The sequence below is a fragment of the Oncorhynchus mykiss genome, chromosome 10 (genome assembly GCF_013265735.2).
Source record: "Oncorhynchus mykiss isolate Arlee chromosome 10, USDA_OmykA_1.1, whole genome shotgun sequence".
Classification (NCBI taxonomy): domain Eukaryota; kingdom Metazoa; phylum Chordata; class Actinopteri; order Salmoniformes; family Salmonidae; genus Oncorhynchus; species Oncorhynchus mykiss.
Window position 1 is genome coordinate 10,200,667 of NC_048574.1, and position 19,509 is coordinate 10,220,175.

General features: G+C 45.8%; 1 protein-coding gene across 10 annotated transcripts in view; it reads left to right on the forward strand.

Annotated features, from left to right (window-relative positions):
* Positions 1–502: 502 nt before the first annotated feature.
* LOC110533327 (transcription factor COE1-A) overlaps positions 503–19,509 on the forward strand; it is a 306,747-nt gene continuing 287,740 nt past the window's right edge. For 9 of the 10 annotated variants that reach the window (XM_036989686.1, XM_036989687.1, XM_036989688.1 and 6 more), the window contains exons 1-5: positions 1,140–1,273; positions 1,957–2,113; positions 3,019–3,082; positions 4,684–4,739; positions 19,229–19,302. In XM_036989686.1, coding sequence (XP_036845581.1) covers positions 1,140–1,273; positions 1,957–2,113; positions 3,019–3,082; positions 4,684–4,739; positions 19,229–19,302 — 485 coding nt within the window. Of the gene's footprint in view, positions 1,274–1,956; positions 2,114–3,018; positions 3,083–4,683; positions 4,740–19,228; positions 19,303–19,509 lie in introns of all 10 variants that reach the window. The other variant, XM_036989681.1, reaches the window with a different exon arrangement.

The window sequence follows — 19,509 nt, forward strand, 5'->3', positions numbered from 1 at the left end:
TTTAATACTTTTCACTAGCCTAGCTAAGCCTACATGAATCGTTTAAGACAGAGATTCCGGTGTGCTCAAACGCGTCTCTTCTACCCTCTCCACTGCGGCCAAACAATGAGAGACTAAAACTAGATATATTGCAAAAAAAAAAATGTTTTAATATATATTTTCCCCATAATAAGACACACATCAAGACCAGCGCTTTATCCAAAACTGATTCAGACATCTCTCACTGGGGGTTACACAGTCAGACACGTTTTCAAGACATATCGGAACTAATCAGAATTTCATCTCTTGTACGCTTCACTTCATGCAACCAATGTTTCGATATGGAGTTATCTTTGGCAACATTCTCCGAAAGCTCCTTTAAAGTGATCTCTGGCTTTGGCTGCGAGAGTGCGACTGTTGTGCGGTGGAGGTAAGGGAAGGGGCGGCCTTAAATACATCGCCTAATGAGGCGAGCCGTGGTTGGGCGTATCTGACACTGGGCTCGTCTTTGTTTGGGGGCAGCCCGCCTCTTACAGTCACTCTGCTGGGGCTAGTGTGCTTGTGTTTAGTTCTCAGAGATAGTCAAATAGGATTCCTTTGGGAAGGGACACAAATCACTCCCATTTTAACAAGAGGAACAACACGGGATCTGCCTACACAAGGGTCCTCCTCTTCTTGATTACTTATTCATTTCCATTTGACAGAGATCATTGGAAAAAAAAGGAAACAAAGAGAGAGTAAAGGAAGAAAAAACTTGTCAGGGGATGAAGACATTTGATCTAGAACAATCTGAAAGCTCTAGTTGATCCCACTGACACCAGCGCTCGCTCATAGAGCAAGTATCCCCAATACAGGAGCGACATCGTCAAAAACCTCGAGCGAGATTTTGTTCATTTGCGCCGTCTTGCGTTTCGCTCGTTTCTCGTTTGATCTCCGTTTGAAGTGATTCTGTCTATGAGGCACCTGAATTTCGATACCTCGTCTTTGGATTCTTTTCGTATTTTTCTATTGGTTTGAAGTAAACAGACAGACACACTGTCACTGGCATCAACGCGGACCCAGCACCATCCCACGCCCACGCCCGCCTTTTACCTGTGATTAGAGAAAACTGATTTTGGGACACTCGGTAAACAGAGAGAGAGAGGGAGCGCGATTTTGTAATGTTTGGGATTCAGGAGAGCATCCAAAGGAGTGGGAGTAGTTTGAAAGAGGAACCCATCGGGTCTGGGATGAACGCAGTTCGGACATGGATGCAGGGAGCCGGGGTGTTGGATGCGAACACGGCCGCTCAAAGGTAAGAAGCCGGAGACAGGCTCTTCCTCCCGGCGCGAAGGCTCCACCAGCGCACGGATGGTCCATGGTCCACACTGTTTTGGGAAACTATATTTTCAATGGACCAAATATTTTTTTGTCGCTACACTTGCAGTTTAGCGTACATGCTTTTTGCTCGAAGAATTGTTTTAAGTTTTCTTTGCCGCGGCAATGATGCTCCCCTCACCAGTGGGTGTTTAGCATGTAGCCTTATGGATGACTACTATACTCTACTGTTATTTGGACATAGACAGAACAGTTCAAATAGGAGTCATAATAGTTATAATATAATAACTATAATATCATGATAATAAAAACATCTTAATTAAATTGGCCATGGAAATGTGTTTTTTTTATATAGGCTTGCGTAGGCCTATCAATGCCACGAGCCTGGAGTATTGACAGGCATTTCAACTCAACATCATCATTAAAAGAGCCCACTTCTAAACATTAATTTTCCAAATTAGGCTATTTGTCGCACTGTTTAAAATTAGGCAAGTATCAAAAGATTCGCTTCGCAAAAATGAACAGGATTTACACGGTTCGCTTCACAAACATGAACAGGACTTACACAAGTTTTACTCTTTAAGAGGCTAAGAACTTATTTCAAACGTTTAAGTCTGGTGATGCTCTAACAACGACTACCCCTTGCATGTCTATCCACAGTGGAGTGGGTCTGGCCCGGGCTCATTTTGAGAAGCAACCGCCATCAAATCTTCGGAAATCCAACTTCTTTCACTTCGTTTTGGCTCTATATGACAGACAAGGACAGCCAGTGGAAATCGAAAGGACGTCTTTCCTCGGTTTTGTCGAGAAGGAAAAGGTGAGTGATTTAAAATATATATATATATATATTTTTAGCAGCTTCTGTACACACACTAAATTGTCCCACATTTTGACACATAATAAGTCCAAAGCCTAGCTGTATCAGACTAATCTAGTTTGAAATGAAAAACCATTCAACCTGTGTATAGACCTGTGTATTTGTTTTGGGAAGCTTTACAAATATTTCCACATGTTCATGGCAATTAGGCTACATGCTCGCAATAGCCTAATAGTAATAAACGCGTATCTAAATGATAATGGACCTAATTATACTAATAATATAAAAAATAATACTACTAATAAAATATTCGTAGAATAATATTTGTAGAATAATATTTTGTCTTTTGAAGTTGATATTGTCGTTGTATCTCTAAATATGTATACTATAATATCAAATATTTGACATAATACAATTAAAATCGATGTGTTTATCTCATTACAAAATATCAAGATTTAGCCTACTGTTATGGAAATATTTTGGGCAATGATTTTGTGCGTTTCAGAACATAAAACATAGGCGAAATAACATGATACAGCCGCTTGTTCCATAAACTCTCCTAATTTCCAGGAAACCAGTTTCCATGTATTTGTATGGTAGCACTACATTAAGTAGCATAATTACAGCAGAGTCTTTTTGAGACGTTTCTCACCTTCAGCCATGCAAACAGAGGTTCGTTTCTATACAGTTCTCTATAGCCTACAGGTCAATAAGTGGCTGTTGAACGATACAAAATGTACGTGTACAATAATGATGCTACATTTCGCAAATCCCAGATTATTATCGAGTTGATAATCAATACACTAGTTTATTTCTGAGAGCTCAGTCTAATTTGAACACACGCGCACAAATATCAATTTTTATCAAATTGATTTGAACTCCACTTTAAATCTGCTCATTTACAGGAATCCACTGGAGAGAAGACTAACAACGGGATACATTATAGACTGCAACTTCTCTACAGTAATGGTAAGTGTACAACATTGGTCAACTCTCCAGTCGACAATGTTGTGCTTATGTTCTTAGTCGCAGGAAACGGATACGTATGACCACAAACATGATTTGCATTACATTCTACAGAAATAACAGCACCAGGTGTCGTTTAGTTGAGCCTTTTCCCTAAAGTCATCTTTAAGTTCATTTAAGATCAAGTAATTGTTACATATGAACAGACAAATCAAACGTTTAATTTTGGATTTAAAAAAATAAACATGTAATCATCAGTTAGACATCTGCTATAGAAATAGGTGAAAGAAAATCAACGTTTTTTATATCAGTAATAATAGCCTGGAGTAGAAGCAATACAATATTTACGGCTTTTTGAATCTCATGACCTGAATTGTCTGTTCATAATTAACAATTATCATAGCTAAATATTTTCCGCATATAAGCAGTCCAACCTGCGAGCACGTGTAGTGTACCTTGATCACAATGGCCTTGGTTCATCTTGTGACCCCGTCTGCAGCTATTTGTCTCACAGCAAAACAATCTAACTGTTTTTAGGTCGCCGTGTCGTGTGTTTGTCTATGATTGTTTTTGTGGGCTATGCTATTCATTTTATTAGCGTCAATTGGTGTCGTTTTCATTGTTTCCATCACATTGCGAAGCTTCACAGTATGTCTAGCAAACTAATTATATTTGATTGTGTTAAGCTTATTAATGAATAGGCTCTAACCCATTGCGCAACAATATATTGTGCCATTAATTCTGCCTATTCAGTTGACACTACCGGCTTGGAAGTATGGGCCTACATTTCCTTTGTGTTTTTCATTAGTCTCAAATAGGTATTTGGCAATAACTATTGTGTAATCCACCACAAATTGTGCAAATATTGTTTAAAGACTAATGATATTCACTAACATTGCTAATATCCATGGGAAATACATTTTGTTTGCCAATATTGAAAATAAATTGTGACTCTAATGTCAAGCATTATTGAATTATATTTTTCAATAATGAATGATCCTCCTGAAGTCTGGAGGATGAAGTTCTGTAATTGATTTAGTTTTAATCCCACCTTTGCTGAATTTTTTTTATTTATTGACACGTGACAAGTGAATTGCTTAGATTAAGAATACTGTAATGGTAAGTTACAACTAATTTTATTAGCCTACAGAGTATCTTTAATATTTTCAGTGAGGTCGACTTTGTTGCCTCAATACATAGTTTGGTACTTATGATAGTCATGGTCTCTGTTTAAAGGTGTGACATTGTGTATCAGGCCAGGGTACCTAATTCTATTGAAACCGTTTCCACTCATGTCTTTTCTCCTGTTCTTTCCCTCTCTCTCTCTATCTCTCTCTCTCTCTCTCTCTCTCTCTATCTCTCTCTCTCTCTCGCTCTCTCCCTCTCTCTGTCTCTCTCTCTCTCTCTCCCTCTCCCGCTCTCTCTCGCTCTCTATCTCTCTCTCACGCTCTCTCTCTCTCTCTCTCTCTCTCTCTCTCTCTCTCTCTCTCTCTCTCACGCTCTCTCTCGCGCTCTCGCTCTCTCTCTCTCTCTCTCTCTCTCTCTCTCTCTCTCTCTCTCTCTCTCTCTCTCTCTCTCTCTCTCTCTCTGTGTGTGTGTGTTAGGCATCAGGACAGAGCAGGACTTTTATGTGCGACTCATTGACTCCATGACTAAACAGGTAAGGCTCTATCCCCACGTCCCTCTGCCTAACAATGACAAGTAATACAGAACCACATTAAAACAACATGTTGAAGAAGTGAAGGAGAAACAGTAACATTTCTCAGGTGGATCTGGAACAGGAGGCAGGAGACAACAGCCCATGGCAGACTGTGTGTACACGGAGCCCTCTGGGCCTGTGTCACATTTGGACAGGTCCCCGCTCACTTGGTAACCCTGACAGCCCAGAGTGTCTCCTTGTATTATGCCCCTAACAATGAAGAGGGGGACCCATTTGAAGTGTCTTTTGCTGAGCAGCTCTGCTCTCACTGTAATAATCATGCTGTTGGTCTGAGTGGGGAATGGATGGACACTTGCCTTGCTTATTATTTAGATTTTATTCATAAGAAAGTAGAGTTATTTAATTGACTTTCAAGTGCAGGAGTTAACTATTTAGAAAGCTTTTTTTAATATGATGTTGTTTTTTTTTGGAGACAGACGTTGTAATCTGACACCCTCGAGAAAGTTACCATGTCATACACTGAATTATAATGTTCACAGATATTATTTCCCGGTCTTTATGCGACTCTGTACCGTTTCGGTTTCCTCTCCTGGAATTCACCCCTATGGATAGTGTGACATGTTTGTTGTTTGGCTAACGTGCTCGTTAGCGGGCTCAGGGTAATGGCAGGCTGCTGAGAGGAGAGACATGCTACGCTCTCTTAACGCTCACTAACATACGGTGTCACACTGCACTGGCGTCACAGCCAATATCAAATGGCATTAAACCCCAGTAGCTGCCACTCAGACCGTGTCAGTCTGGCAGTCTTGTTGTCTCTTAATAAACTGTTTAACCTTCTCGGCGAGGGGAGAGAGAGGCAGAGTGTTACGGTGCGTGAATGAGGACCCAAAAGCGAATCAACTTAAACAGAGCTTCTTTAATTACCAAACATAGGTAGGCTCAGATGGACCGGCAGATTCCGACAGGACAGGACAAGGTTACAGCAAACATGACGGCAGTCTGGTTCAGGCATGAATGACACAAACAAACAAGAATCCGACAAGGACAGGAGCAGAAACAGAGAGAGATATAGGGACCTAATCAGAGGGAAAAAGGGAACAGGTGGGGAACGGGGTGAATGGGTAGTTAGAGGAGACAAGGGACAGCTGGGGGAAAGCGGGGGAGAAAAGGTAACCTAACACGACCAGCAGAGGGAGACAGGGTGAAGGGAAAGGACAGAGACAAGACAACATGACAGTACATGACAGTACCCCCCCACTCACCGAGCGCCTCCTGGCGCACTCGAGGAGGAAACCTGGCGGCAACGGAGGAAATCATCAATCAGCGCACGGTCCAGCACGTCCCGAGAGGGAACCCAACTCCTCTCCTCAGGACCGTACCCCTCCCAGTCAACTAGGTACTGATGACCACGGCCCCGAGGACGCATGTCCAAGATTTTACGGACCCTGTAGATAGGTGCGCCCTCGACAAGGATGGGGGGGGGGGGGGGGAGACGAGCGGGGGCGCGAAGAACGGGCTTAACACAGGAGACATGGAAGACCGGGTGGACGCGACGAAGATATCGCGGAAGAAGAAGTCGCACTGCGACAGGATTAATGACCTGAGAGATACGGAATGGACCAATGAACCGCGGGGTCAACTTGCGAGAAGCCGTCTTAAGGGGAAGGTTCTGAGTGGAGAGCCAAACTCTCTGACCGCGACAATATCTAGGGCTCTTCGTTCTACGCTTATTAGCAGCTCTCACAGTCTGCGCCCTATAACGGCAAAGTGCAGACCTGACCCTCTTCCAGGTGCGCTCGCAACGTTGGACAAAAGCCTGAGCGGAGGGGACGCTGGACTCGGCGAACTGAGATGAGAACAACGGAGGCTGGTACCCGAGGCTACTCTGAAAAGGAGATAGCCCGGTCGCAGACGAAGGAAGCGAGTTGTGGGCGTATTCTGCCCAGGGGAGCTGTTCTGACCAAGACGCAGGGTTGCGAAAAGAAAGACTGCGTAAGATGCGACCAATAGTCTGATTGGCCCGTTCTGCTTGACCGTTAGACTGGGGGTGAAAGCCGGAAGAGAGACTGACGGAAGCCCCAATCAAACGGCAAAACTCCCTCCAAAATTGAGACGTGAATTGCGGACCTCTGTCCGAAACGACGTCTGACGGAAGGCCATGAATTCTGAAAACATTCTCGATGATGATTTGTGCCGTCTCTTTAGCAGAAGGAAGCTTAGCAAGGGGAATGAAATGAGCCGCCTTAGAGAACCTATCGACAACCGTAAGAATAACAGTCTTCCCCGCTGACGAAGGCAGTCCGGTGACAAAATCTAAGGCGATGTGAGACCACGGTCGAGAGGGAATAGGAAGCGGCCTGAGACGGCCGGCAGGAGGAGAGTTGCCACCTGACCGAAATTACGGATGAAACGACGATAGAAGTTCGCGAAGCCGAGAAAGCGCTGCAGCTCGACGCGTGACTTAGGGACGGGCCAATCAATGACAGCTTGGACCTTAGCGGGATCCATCTTAATGCCTTCAGCGGAAATAACAGAACCGAGAAATGTGACGGAGGAGGCATGAAAAGTGCACTTCTCAGCCTTCACAAAAAGACAATTCTCTAAAAGGCGCTGGAGGACACGTCGAACGTGCTGAACATGAATCTGGAGTGAAGGTGAAAAAATCAGGATATCGTCAAGGTAAACGAAAACAAAGATGTTCAGCATGTCTCTCAGGACATCATTGACTAATGCCTGAAAGACAGCTGGAGCGTTAGCGAGGCCGAAAGGAAGAACCCGGTATTCAAAGTGCCCTAACGGAGTGTTAAACGCCGTCTTCCACTCGTCCCCCTCCCTGATGCGCACGAGATGGTAAGCGTTACGAAGGTCCAACTTAGTGAAAAACCTGGCTCCCTGCAGGATCTCGAAGGCTGAAGACATAAGAGGAAGCGGATAACGATTCTTCACTGTTATGTCATTCAGCCCTCGATAATCTATGCAGGGGCGCAGAGACCCGTCCTTCTTCTTGACAAAAAAAAACCCCGCTCCGGCGGGAGAGGAGGAGGGGACTATGGTACCGGCGTCAAGAGCTACAGACAAATAATCCTCGAGAGCCTTACGTTCGGGAGCCGACAGAGAGTATAGTCTACCCCGGGGGGGGGTGGTTCCCGGAAGGAGATCAATACTACAATCATACGACCGGTGTGGAGGAAGAGAGGTGGCCCTGGACCGACTGAACACCGTGCGCAGATCGTGATATTCCTCCGGCACCCCTGTCAAATCACCAGGCTCCTCCTGTGAAGAAGAGACAGAGGAAACAGGAGGGATAGCAGACATTAAACATTTCACATGACAAGAGACGTTCCAGGAGAGGATAGAATTACTAGACCAATTAATGGAAGGATTATGACAAACTAGCCAGGGATGGCCCAAAACAACAGGTGTAAAAGGTGAACGAAAAATTAAAAAAGAAATGGTTTCACTATGATTACCAGAAACAGTGAGGGTTAAAGGTAGCGTCTCACGCTGAATCCTGGGGAGAGGACTACCATCCAGGGCGAACAAGGCCGTGGGCTCCTTTAACTGTCTGAGAGGAATGTCATGTTCCCGAGCCCAGGTCTCGTCCATAAAACAGCCCTCCGCCCCAGAGTCTATTAAGGCACTGCAGGAAGCTGACGAACCGGTCCAGCGTAGATGGACCGACAAGGTAGTGCAGGATCTTGAAGGAGAGACAGGAGTAGTAGCGCTCACCAGTAGCCCTCCGCTTACTGACGAGCTCTGGCCTTTTACTGGACATGAAGTGACAAAATGACCAGCGGCACCGCAATAGAGACAGAGGCGGTTGGTGATTCTCCGTTCCCTCTCCTTAGTCGAGATGCGGATACCTCCCAGCTGCATGGGCTCAGCACCCGAGCCGGCAGAGGAAGATGGTAGTGATGCGGAGAGGGAGGCGACGGAGAGCGCGAGCTCCTTTCCACGAGCTCGGTGACGAAGATCAACCCGTCGCTCAATGCGAATAGCGAGTTCAATCAAGGAATCCACGCTGGAAGGAACCTCCCGGGAGAGAATCTCATCCTTTACCTCTGCGCGGAAACCCTCCAGAAGACGAGCGAGCAAGGCCGGCTCGTTCCAGCCACTGGAGACAGCAAGAGTGCGAAACTCAATAGAGTAGTCTGTTATGGATCGATTGCCTTGACATAGGGAAGACAGGGCCCTGGAAGCCTCCTCCCCAAAAACAGATCGATCAAAAACCCGTATCATCTCCTCCTTAAAGTCTTGATACTGGTTAGTACACTCAGCCCTTGCCTCCCAGATTGCCGTGCCCCACTCACGAGCCCGTCCAATAAGGAGAGATATGACGTAGGCGACACGAGCAGTGCTCCTGGAGTAAGTGTTGGGCTGGAGAGAAAACACAATATCACACTGGGTGAGGAACGAGCGGCATTCAGTGGGCTCCCCAGAGTAACACGGCGGGTTATTGATTCTGGGCTCCGGAGATTCGAAAGCCCTGGAAGTGGCCGGTGGATCGAGGCGGAGATGGTGAACCTGTTCTGTGAGGTTGGAGACTTGGGTGGCCAGGGTCTCAACGGCATGTCGAGCAGCAGACAATTCCTGCTTGTGTCTGCCTAGCATCGCTCCCTGGATCTCGACGGCTGAGTGGAGAGGATCCGAAGTCGCTGGGTCCATTCTTGGTCGGATTCTTCTGTTACGGTGCGTGAATGAGGACCCAAAAGCGAATCAACTTAAACAGAGCTTCTTTAATTACCAAACATAGGTAGGCTCAGATGGACCGGCAGATTCCGACAGGACAGGACAAGGTTACAGCAAACATGACGGCAGTCTGGTTCAGGCATGAATGACACAAACAAACAAGAATCCGACAAGGACAGGAGCAGAAACAGAGAGAGATATAGGGACCTAATCAGAGGGAAAAAGGGAACAGGTGGGGAACGGGGTGAATGGGTAGTTAGAGGAGACAAGGGACAGCTGGGGGAAAGCGGGGGAGAAAAGGTAACCTAACACGACCAGCAGAGGGAGACAGGGTGAAGGGAAAGGACAGAGACAAGACAACATGACAGTACATGACACAGAGAGGTTTGAGGGCTCACACATTTTTCTCTTTCTGTCCGCACTTAGAATTCCTATTGTTGTGTTTGTTTAACTCTGTCGATGAGAGGAGTGGAGAGTTTTAGGAATATGCTAGACTAACAAGTAGTGATTCTTGCTGCTGTTGATGGACTACAACAACTATTAGAAATAGGAACCTGATTATTTTGTTTTCATATTATCAGTGTAGAAGCTCCTCTAATTTGTATACAATATTTTTGTGTGTTTGTGAATTATTGCTAGATTTATGACTAGTATGGCGTGAGGCACAGTACATGGTGCATATATGTATTTCATAACAGGATGAGTCAGATTACTTACTGATCAGTTTGTTTTCGCTCTGGGCATCTCTGTAGTGGTCTATCAAGAATGTGAACGAAGCCAGAGCACAGGCCTCAATCTCTCTCTCTCTCTTTCTCCCTCTCTCTCTCTCTCTCTCTCTCTCTCTCTCTCTCTCTACCTCTACCTCTACCTCTACCTCTACCTCTACCTCTACCTCTACCTCTCTCTACCTCTACCTCTCTCTCACTACCCCTCTCTCTCTCTCTCTCTCTCTCTCTCTCTCTCTGGTTGACAGAGCTGTCACTGGGGCCTCACAGCTCATAGTAAATACCAGAGGTGCTAATACTGGAGCCCAGAGTGTGGAGACATAAACATTCCAACTCTGTCAAATTGTTTGTTGATCATTGCTTGACAACCATTTTCAGATCTTGCCAGAGATTTTGAAGCAGATTTAAATCAAAACTGTAACTCCGCCACTCAGGAACATTCACTGTCTTCTTGGTAAGCAACTCCAGTGTAGATTTGGCCTGTTAGGTGATTTTGGTGTTTTAGGTTATTGTCCTGCTGAAAGGTGAATTCATCTCCCAGTGTCTGGTGGATAGCAGACTGAACCAGGTTTTCCTCTAGGATTTTACCTGTGCTTAGCTCCATTCCATTAATATTTTATCCTGAAAAACTCCCCAGTCCTTCATAATTACAAGCACACCCATAACATGATACATCCACCACTATGCTTGAAAATATGGAGAGTGGTACTCAGTAATGTGTTGTATTGGATTTGGCCCCAACATAACACTCTGTATTCAGGACTAAAATATAATTGCCTTGCTACATTTTTAGCAGTGTTACGTTAGCGTCTTGTTGTAAACAGGATGCATGTTTTTGAATGTTTGTATTCTGTACAGGCTTCCTTCTTTTCACTCTGTCAATTAGGTTAGTATTGTGGAGTAACTACAAGTTTTCTCCTATCACAGCCTTTAAACTCTGTAACTGTTTTAAAGTCACCATTTGGCCTCATTGTGAAATCTCTGAGCAGTTTCCTGGGTGTATTGATATACCATCCACAGTGTAATTAGTAACTTCACTGTGCTCAAAGGGACATTCAATGTCTGCTTTTAAAAAATGTACCCATCTACAAATAGGTGCCCTTTTTGCAAAGCATTGGAAAACCTCCCTGATCTTTGTGGTTGAATCGGTGTTTAAAATTCACTGCTCAACTGAGGGACCTTAAAGGGGGGCCTTAAAAATAATGCTATAATGCTAATGCTATAACACTATTATTGCAGTGAGTCCTAGGAACTTATTATGTAACTTGTTAAGCACATTTTTTACTCCTGAACATATTTAGGCTTGCCGTAACAAAGGGGTTAAATACTTATTGTCTCAAGACATTTCAGCTTTTACGTTTTTATTAATTTGTTAAACAATGTAAAAACACATGTCCACTTTGACATTATGGGATGTTGTGTGTAGGCCAGTGACACAAAAATCAGCATTTTATCAATTTGAAATTCATGCTGTAACACAACAAAATGTGGAAAAAGTTAAGGGGTGTGAGTACTTTCTGAAGGCTCTGCATACAGTAGTATGGAGGCTGGATGATAAGAAGGGAAAATATATTTTAAAAACTATTTCTGACCAGGGAAAACTCTGGGCGGTTGTTGTAGCCTATATCTACAGTACCAGTCAAAAGTTTGGACACACCTACTCATTCAAGAGTTTTTCTTTATTTTTACCAATTTCTACATTGTAGAATAATAATGAAGACATTAAAACTGTTTGATGGTTCATCTGAGGGCATAGGTCATTTCTTATAAGCTACTGGATTAGTGTCCTACTTCTTGAAAGCGGTAGCTTTAGCCTTTAGCTTGGTGCGGATGTTGCCTGTAATCCATGGCTTCTGGTTGGGATATGTACGCACGGTCACTGTGGGAAAGATGTCGTCGATGCACTTATTGATGAAGCCGGTGACTGAGGTGGTGTACTCCTCAATGCCATTGGATGAATCCCGGAACATATTCCAGTCTGTGGTAGCAAAACAGTTCCTGTAGTGAAGCATCCGCGTCATCTGACCACTTCCGTATTGAGGGAGTCACTGGTACTTCCTGCTTTAGTTTTTGCTTGTAAGCAGGAATCAGGAGGATAGAATTATGGTCAGATTTGCCAAATGGAGGTTCGAGGGAGAGCTTTTTATGCGTCTCTGTGTGTGGAGTAAAGGTGGTCTAGAGTTTTCTTTCCTGGAGTTGCACATGTGACGTGCTTGTTCAAATGAGGTAAAACGGATTTTAAGTTTGCCTGCATCATACGATCAGGAAAAACCTGGTAGCTCTAATAATAAGGTTTAACAGTAGAAAGACTGCTGTAGTCTGTTGATGACATGGGGGCTGAGGGAAAGGAAGACTAACAAGTGGTCCAGCCAAACCATTGTTGTGCTTGGTTAGGAAGGATAAGGTCAACATGATCGGATCCAAAGCCCCATGCACATTCTCTCCAGCGAGGAGCCTGCCTGCCTGCCTGCCTGCCTGCCTGTCTGTCTGTCTGGTCTGGTCTGGTCTGGTCTGGTCTGCCACAGCTATGAGTCCCAGTGTCTGATCACAGTACTGCCTGCGTGCTGCTGGTCCAGCCCTCATGGAAATCAAGGATTATCATACTAATGCTATAAACCTACCCACAGAGTTTAAGATTCACTGTGTTGTTATTACTGTGGCCAACACCACCATCACCACTGCACTGTCCTGTGGCTCCAATGGAACAACCACTAATGTGTCACTGTGGCTTCATACCCTACTAGAGATAGTCTGACAGGGAAAACGGAGGAGGAGTTTATGGTGAGCGGATAACGGTATTGACAGCTACCATGCCTGTTGTAATCACACTTGTTAGTAGTACTCTCATTTTCATCACAACCATAGAATTGCAGTAATAAACATAGTATTTATTGTATAACCAACTATAAAATCAGCACTACTATCACACAGAATAGAGAGAGAGTAGTGCCCCGGATGTCAGTCTGACAGTTGTATCTGCGATCATGTTCTCCACCGGTGACAGATCTGATAAAGACAGAAAGCAGGCAAGAGGGCCTCTCCTCACTCTCCCTCCTTCTCTCTCTTCTCCTCACTCTCCCTCCTTCTCTCTCTTCTCCTCACTCTCCCTCCTTCTCTCTCTTCTCCCCACTCTCCCTCCTTCTCTCTCTTCTCCTCACTCTCCCTCCTTCTCTCTCTTCTCCTCACTCTCCCTCCTTCTCTCTCTTCTCCTCACTCTCCCTCCTTCTCTCTCTTCTCCTCACTCTCCCTCCTTCTCTCTCTTCTCCTCACTCTCCCTCCTTCTCTCTCTTCTTCTCACCCTCCCACTTTATCTATCGCTCGCTTGCCCTCTCTCTCTCCACCTCTCTTTCTCTCCTACCCTGAGGTTTGGAGCCAGAACAGCTGAGCTGGGGGTGGGGTGGGATGGGATGGGGTAGTTGCTAGTTTGAGGGGGGGGGGGAGACAAAGACGGAGACAGGCAGACTGATCTGTGTTGCTGTGGCGGCGGCCTGGGAAGAAAGGCTGCCATGCTCCTGGTGACACGCTAACCGATGACGCTAACAGAGTGGGAAGTGCGTTTCCACATATTTATAGCAACTTGTTTACACAACTTAGATTTCAGCCGTCATATCAAAGCCAATGAGGAAAAATGAAAATGGAAATGTGAGTTTAAACATGTGAGTTTAAATATGTATTAAACAGCACATGAAGGCTACATGTTTGTTAAGGCAACGAGTGCATCATTTTGTTGTTAGCACAGGAGAGGTGTGAATGTCATGTACGTGCTGCATCGACGGGGGAGGTGGAGGGAGCATGTTTAGTTTTTTATGATCTTGTGGACTACAAAGATAGAAAGACGTGGTTGAATCACACCGTTAAAATGTCATGCTGAGTAGTAGGTCAAACTGAACTAAATAACCTATCTGATACAAACTGCACTTCTCCATTTGCAGCCAGATTCTCTCCTAATTACAATTCCAGATGTGTCAGAAGCTGTATACAATATGTAGACACCAAACACTTCAATGACACTAACAAACCAGACAAAGGGCTATTCATCTATTCTATGAGACATTTCCTGCCGTTGGGAGGCTGCCCGATAATAGCGTTTGGATATTCAGCCTTGTTCAGGATTATATCGTGGTAGTAGTAATGACGAGTGTGGTGAGGTTCCTAAAGCTGAGGCCTGGAGGTCTGGGCGATATGGGGCTGATCGTATGGGCACCGTCCCTCAGCACCCTCTCTTGGTGTGGAGAAATGAAGGTGTCACTTAGCAACTCGTGTTTTTATAACCTTGACTGAAAGACAAGCCAAAAATACCACTATGTTATTTATGTTTTGTGTTAATGAGTTTGCATCCTCGCCACTGCTCTGTGTGTACTTCCTGTTTCTTTCCTGCTTGTGAGAGAGAGAAAAATCCACGTTTTTCAGCGCTATTCATTTAGCATTATTATTATTATTTTTTGTACATATTTAGTGACCATGGTGAAAACATAAACTCACAGGGTGAGAGGGCTTCAATGATTTTGACAAACTCTTGGCATCCCCTCTAACAAAGGACTCGGGATATTTCATCTTCATTTTTTACATTTGCAGAGCATGCACATTATTTCACAACTTTATATTTCTATGAGTTCATCTGTCATGATAGCGTTAATATTTCTCTACTGGAGGACATCATTGCACAAGGTCTGGCTGTGCTCAGTAAAGAGCTGGACATTGAGAGCAGTGTATTCCTAGCCTGTAGACGTTGATTCATGCAGTGCTGTTTTAGAAGACCTTGGTCCTTATTCTGTCAAAGTGAAACCAAAGGAACAAGTCATTTTCATCGTCACCCTGACTGCAGAAGTAGCTGTGGAGCAGGCTTGTTTTTCACTCACTCTTATGAGGGAACAGATCCATTTTAACACCATATCTACACCTGCACACAAGGCTGCTGATTGAAGTGTCGTGTGGTTACCGTGCCGACTCCATGCGGTGAATGTTTTGCCGTCAAAGAGAGATTTGCCGGCACTGGGATGTGTTGTTAGGTTATGGGAGGGTGACAACAAAGCTGGGGCATTTTGGAAGAGGTGTACGCTGGTCCAGATGGTGTGTCACTCTCCAGTCTGGCATCCCAACTGCTCGCCCACACCTCGCCTCCCCTCTTCTCTCCTCCCTCTTACCGCCCCACCGCGTCACCGCCATGGGCATAGAGTTTACACGCTAGAGTAGATAGACTGAGAGCATTACACTCCTCCTGCCAGGCAGACAGTGGCAGAAATCCGCGAGCAGCTAGCACCCTCTTCACTGTTAACGACAGAGTGAGGTGGAAGCAGTGCAGGCAGAGAGACACTGCCCTTCCTGTATATGTGAAGCACTCTGCACGATGAGTCATGAATATTCAATCCCCGAGAGAAGGATAGAAGAGAATGTTCCGGAAAAATAACAGAACATTCCCAGTTACCACTGCACTCATAAAGCACCGAGCATCTCAGTCCACGTTCCATAAAACACGTCCGTGAGTAGTGTAACATATTCACAATGACGTCTTGTGCATCCCTGTGGTTTTAAAGAGTCACAGTGTGAATCATGCACTACATGACCAAAAGTATGTGGACACCTGCTCGTCGAACATCTCATTCCATGACCATGGACATTAATATGGAGTTGGTCCCCCCCCCTCCTGCTGCTAAAACAGCCTCCTCTCTCTCCTCTCGCTTTCCACCAGATGTTAGAACGTTGCTGCAGGAACTTGATTCAATTCAGCCACAAGAGCATTAGTGGGGTCGGGCACTGATGTCGATTAGACCTGGCTCGCAGTTGGCGTTCCAATTCAACCCAAATGTGTTTCGATGGGGTTGAGGTCAGGGCTCTGTGCAGGCCAGTAAAGTTCTTCCACACCAATCTCGAAAAAAAAAAACAATTTCTGTATGGATCTCGCTTTGTGCAAGGGGGCGTTGTCATGCTGGAACAGGAAAGGGTCTTCCCCAAACTGTTGCCACAAAGTTGGAAGCACAGAATCATCTAGAATGTCATTGTATACTGTAGCGTTTAGATTTCCCTTCACTTATACTATGGGGACTAGCTCGAACCATGAAAAACAGCCCCAGACCATTATTCCTCCTCCACCAAACTGTACATTTGGCACTATGCATTCGGGTAGGTAGCATTCTCCTGGCATCCGCCAAACGCAGATTCGTTGGTTGGACTGCCAGATGGTGAAGCATGATTCATCACTCCAGAGAACGCGTTTCCACTGCTCCACAGTCCAATGGCTGAGAGCTTTACACCACTCCAGCCGACGCTTGGCAGTGCGCATGGTGATCTTAGGTTTGTGTGCAGCTGCTCGGTCATGGAAACCCATTTCATGAAGCTCCAGACAGACAGTTCTTGTGCTGACGTTGCTTCCAGAGGTAGTTTGGATCTCGGTAGTGAGTGTCGCAACTGAGGACAGATTATTTATACACGCTGCACGCTTCAGGACAAGGTGGTCCCGTTCTGTGAGCTTGTGTTGCCTACCACTTCGCTGCTGAGTCGTTTTTGCTCCTAGACATTTCTACTTCCCAATAACAACACTGAGTTGACCGGGGCACCTTTAGCAGGGCAGACATTTCATGAGCTGACTTGTTGGAAAGGTGGCATCCTACGACGGTGCCACGTTGAAAGTCACTGAGCTCTTCAACAAAGGACTCGCTCCCTCAACAGCCACTATCACTGTGACCCTCCTGTGTAACGCTCTCTTCTTAGCTCCTCTCGTCTCTCTTCTCAGCTCCTCTTCTCTCTTTTCACAGCTCCTCTCCTCTCTCTTCTCAGTTCCTCTCCTCCCTCTTCTCAGTTCCTCTCGTCTCTCTTCTCAGCTCCTCTCCTCTCTCTTCTCAGCTCCTCTCCTCTCTCTTCTCCTCTCCTCTCTCTTCTCAGTTCCTCTCTCTTCTCTCTATTCTCTCTCTTCTCTCTCTTCTCAGCTCCTCTTCTCTCTCTTCTCACTTCCTCTTCTCTCTTCTCAGCTCCTCTCCTCTCTCTTCTCAGCTCCTCTTCTCTCTCTTCCCTCTCTTCTCAGCTCCTCTCCTCTCTCTTCTTAGCTCCTCTCGTCTCTCTTCTCAGCTCCTCTTCTCTCTCTTCTCTCTCTTCTTAGCTCCACTTCTCTCTTCTCTCTCTTCTCAGCTCCTCTTCTCTCTCTTCTTAGCTCCTCTCCTCTCTCTCCTCAGCCCCTCTCCTCAGCTCCTCTCCTCTTCTCTCTCTTCTCAGCTCCTCTTCTCTCTATTCTCAGCTCCTCTCTTTTCTCAGCTCCTCTTCTCTCTCTTTACATAATGTTCTGCTCTGCAGCACTGTGGGAAGCCAGGACCCGGGATGGCCCCTTCCTTCCCTCCCTCCCACCTTGGACAGAAATATCGGACGGGTCCCGCAGAGTTCTCACGACACACGCTGCTATTCATTAAACATCCCCCGGCCAGAGGCAGTAAATACTACATTAAGCTCTTAGGACCTCTCTGTGTGTTTTTGTGTTGTTCAAGTGGAATCTGTTCTTTCAAATTCCAGGGAGGGAGGGAGGGAGAGAGAGAGGGTGTTGGTAGTGGTAGCGGGGCAGGGCGGGCGGGGAGGAGAGGGCATGATGGTCTTTGACTGGACAATGAGATTTAGCAGTGGAATGTTTATAATCTGCATGGAGTATATGGGTAGCACAATCGCTAAGGATAATGTCTACCAGTGTAGTGTTCTGTTTTGCATCCAAGTCTTAGGTGGTGAATTGAAAGGCCACATTTGTTTCCAATGATCAGCTGATTGTCATGTATATGTTTCAGACAGACAGAGCATTGGGCTCCAACCTCCAAACAAGTCTGCATTCCAAATTGCACCGTGTTCCCTAGATAGTGTGCTAATTCTGAGCGGAGTCCTTTAGGGTCCTGGTCAAATTCAAATTCAATGCCTATATGGAATAGGATACCATTTGTTACAGAGAGACAGGAAGTCATATTTCCATCCGCACTAACAGCCCTGTTTGACTGGACCACAGCCCCGTTTGACTGAACCACAGCCCCGTTTGACTGGACCACAGCCCCGTTTGACTGGACCACAGCCCCGTTTGACTGGACCACAGCCCTGTTTGACTGGACCACAGCCCCGTTTGACTGGACCACAGCCCTGTTTGACTGGACCACAGCCCTGTTTGACTGGACCACAGCCCCGTTTGACTGAACCACAGCCCCGTTTGACTGGACCACAGCCCTGTTTGGCTGGACCACAGCCCTGTTTGACTGGACCACAGCCCTGTTTGATACATACTTGGTTATTACCTTACCCTCACCGTACCCTCACCTTACCCTCACCGTACCCTCCCCTTACCCTCACGTACCCTCACCTTGACTGGACCACAGCCCTGTTTGGCTGGACCACAGCCCTGTTTGACTGGACCACAGCCCTGTTTGACTGGACCACAGCCCTGTTTGGCTGGACCACAGCCCTGTTTGGCTGAACCACAGCCCTGTTTGGCTGGACCACAGCCCTGTTTGACTGGACCACAGCCCTGTTTGACTGGACCACAGCCCTGTTTGATACATACTTGGTTATTACCTTACCCTCACCGTACCCTCACCTTACCCTCACCGTACCCTCCCCTTACCCTCACGTACCCTCACCTTACCCTCACCGTACCCTCACCTTACCCTCACCGTACCCTCACCGTACCCTCACCGTACCCTCACCTTACCCTCACCTTACCCTCACCGTACCCTCACCTTACCCTCACCGTACCCTCATCTGGGTAACATCTGTGGATTTAATTTTCTTATCATGCAGGAAGTGACGTGTGATACATATTACAGGGTACATCTGTAAAAGAGACCTAGATCTCAGAGTCCCTGACAAAATCAAGGTGAAATAAATAAATCAATGTGATGAAGACAAGTGAGAGCCAGGTCCCATAATGTTTCAATAGAGACCGATGTGATTTCTGTGTGGAGGGAGATGTTACCAGACGTGATCCAGACCACAGTAGGAACACTCTCTCCAGGGCAGATCTAGTGGGCCTCTGTGATGACCAGTGCCAACCCAACCTTGCTTCAAAAAACAAATCCTCAACCTGTTTCTAATATAATCTTTGCCCCCCTCCTTCTGCAGGCTATTGTTTATGAAGGGCAAGACAAGAACCCTGAGATGTGCCGAGTGTTACTGACACACGAGATCATGTGCAGGTAAGAAGAGGAAGCTCTGCTGTTCGGCTTCTCCTCCTGTCTGCTGCTACAATATACTACACTATAATACACTCAGGGGTGGATTGGCTATCTGATAATTCTGGCAAATGCCAGATGGGCTGGACATTGTTTTTGTCTGGTAGGCTGGTCAAAATGGACACACACCAAAATATGTTTTTATATTTAAAAAAGTATTTTAAAAAATGA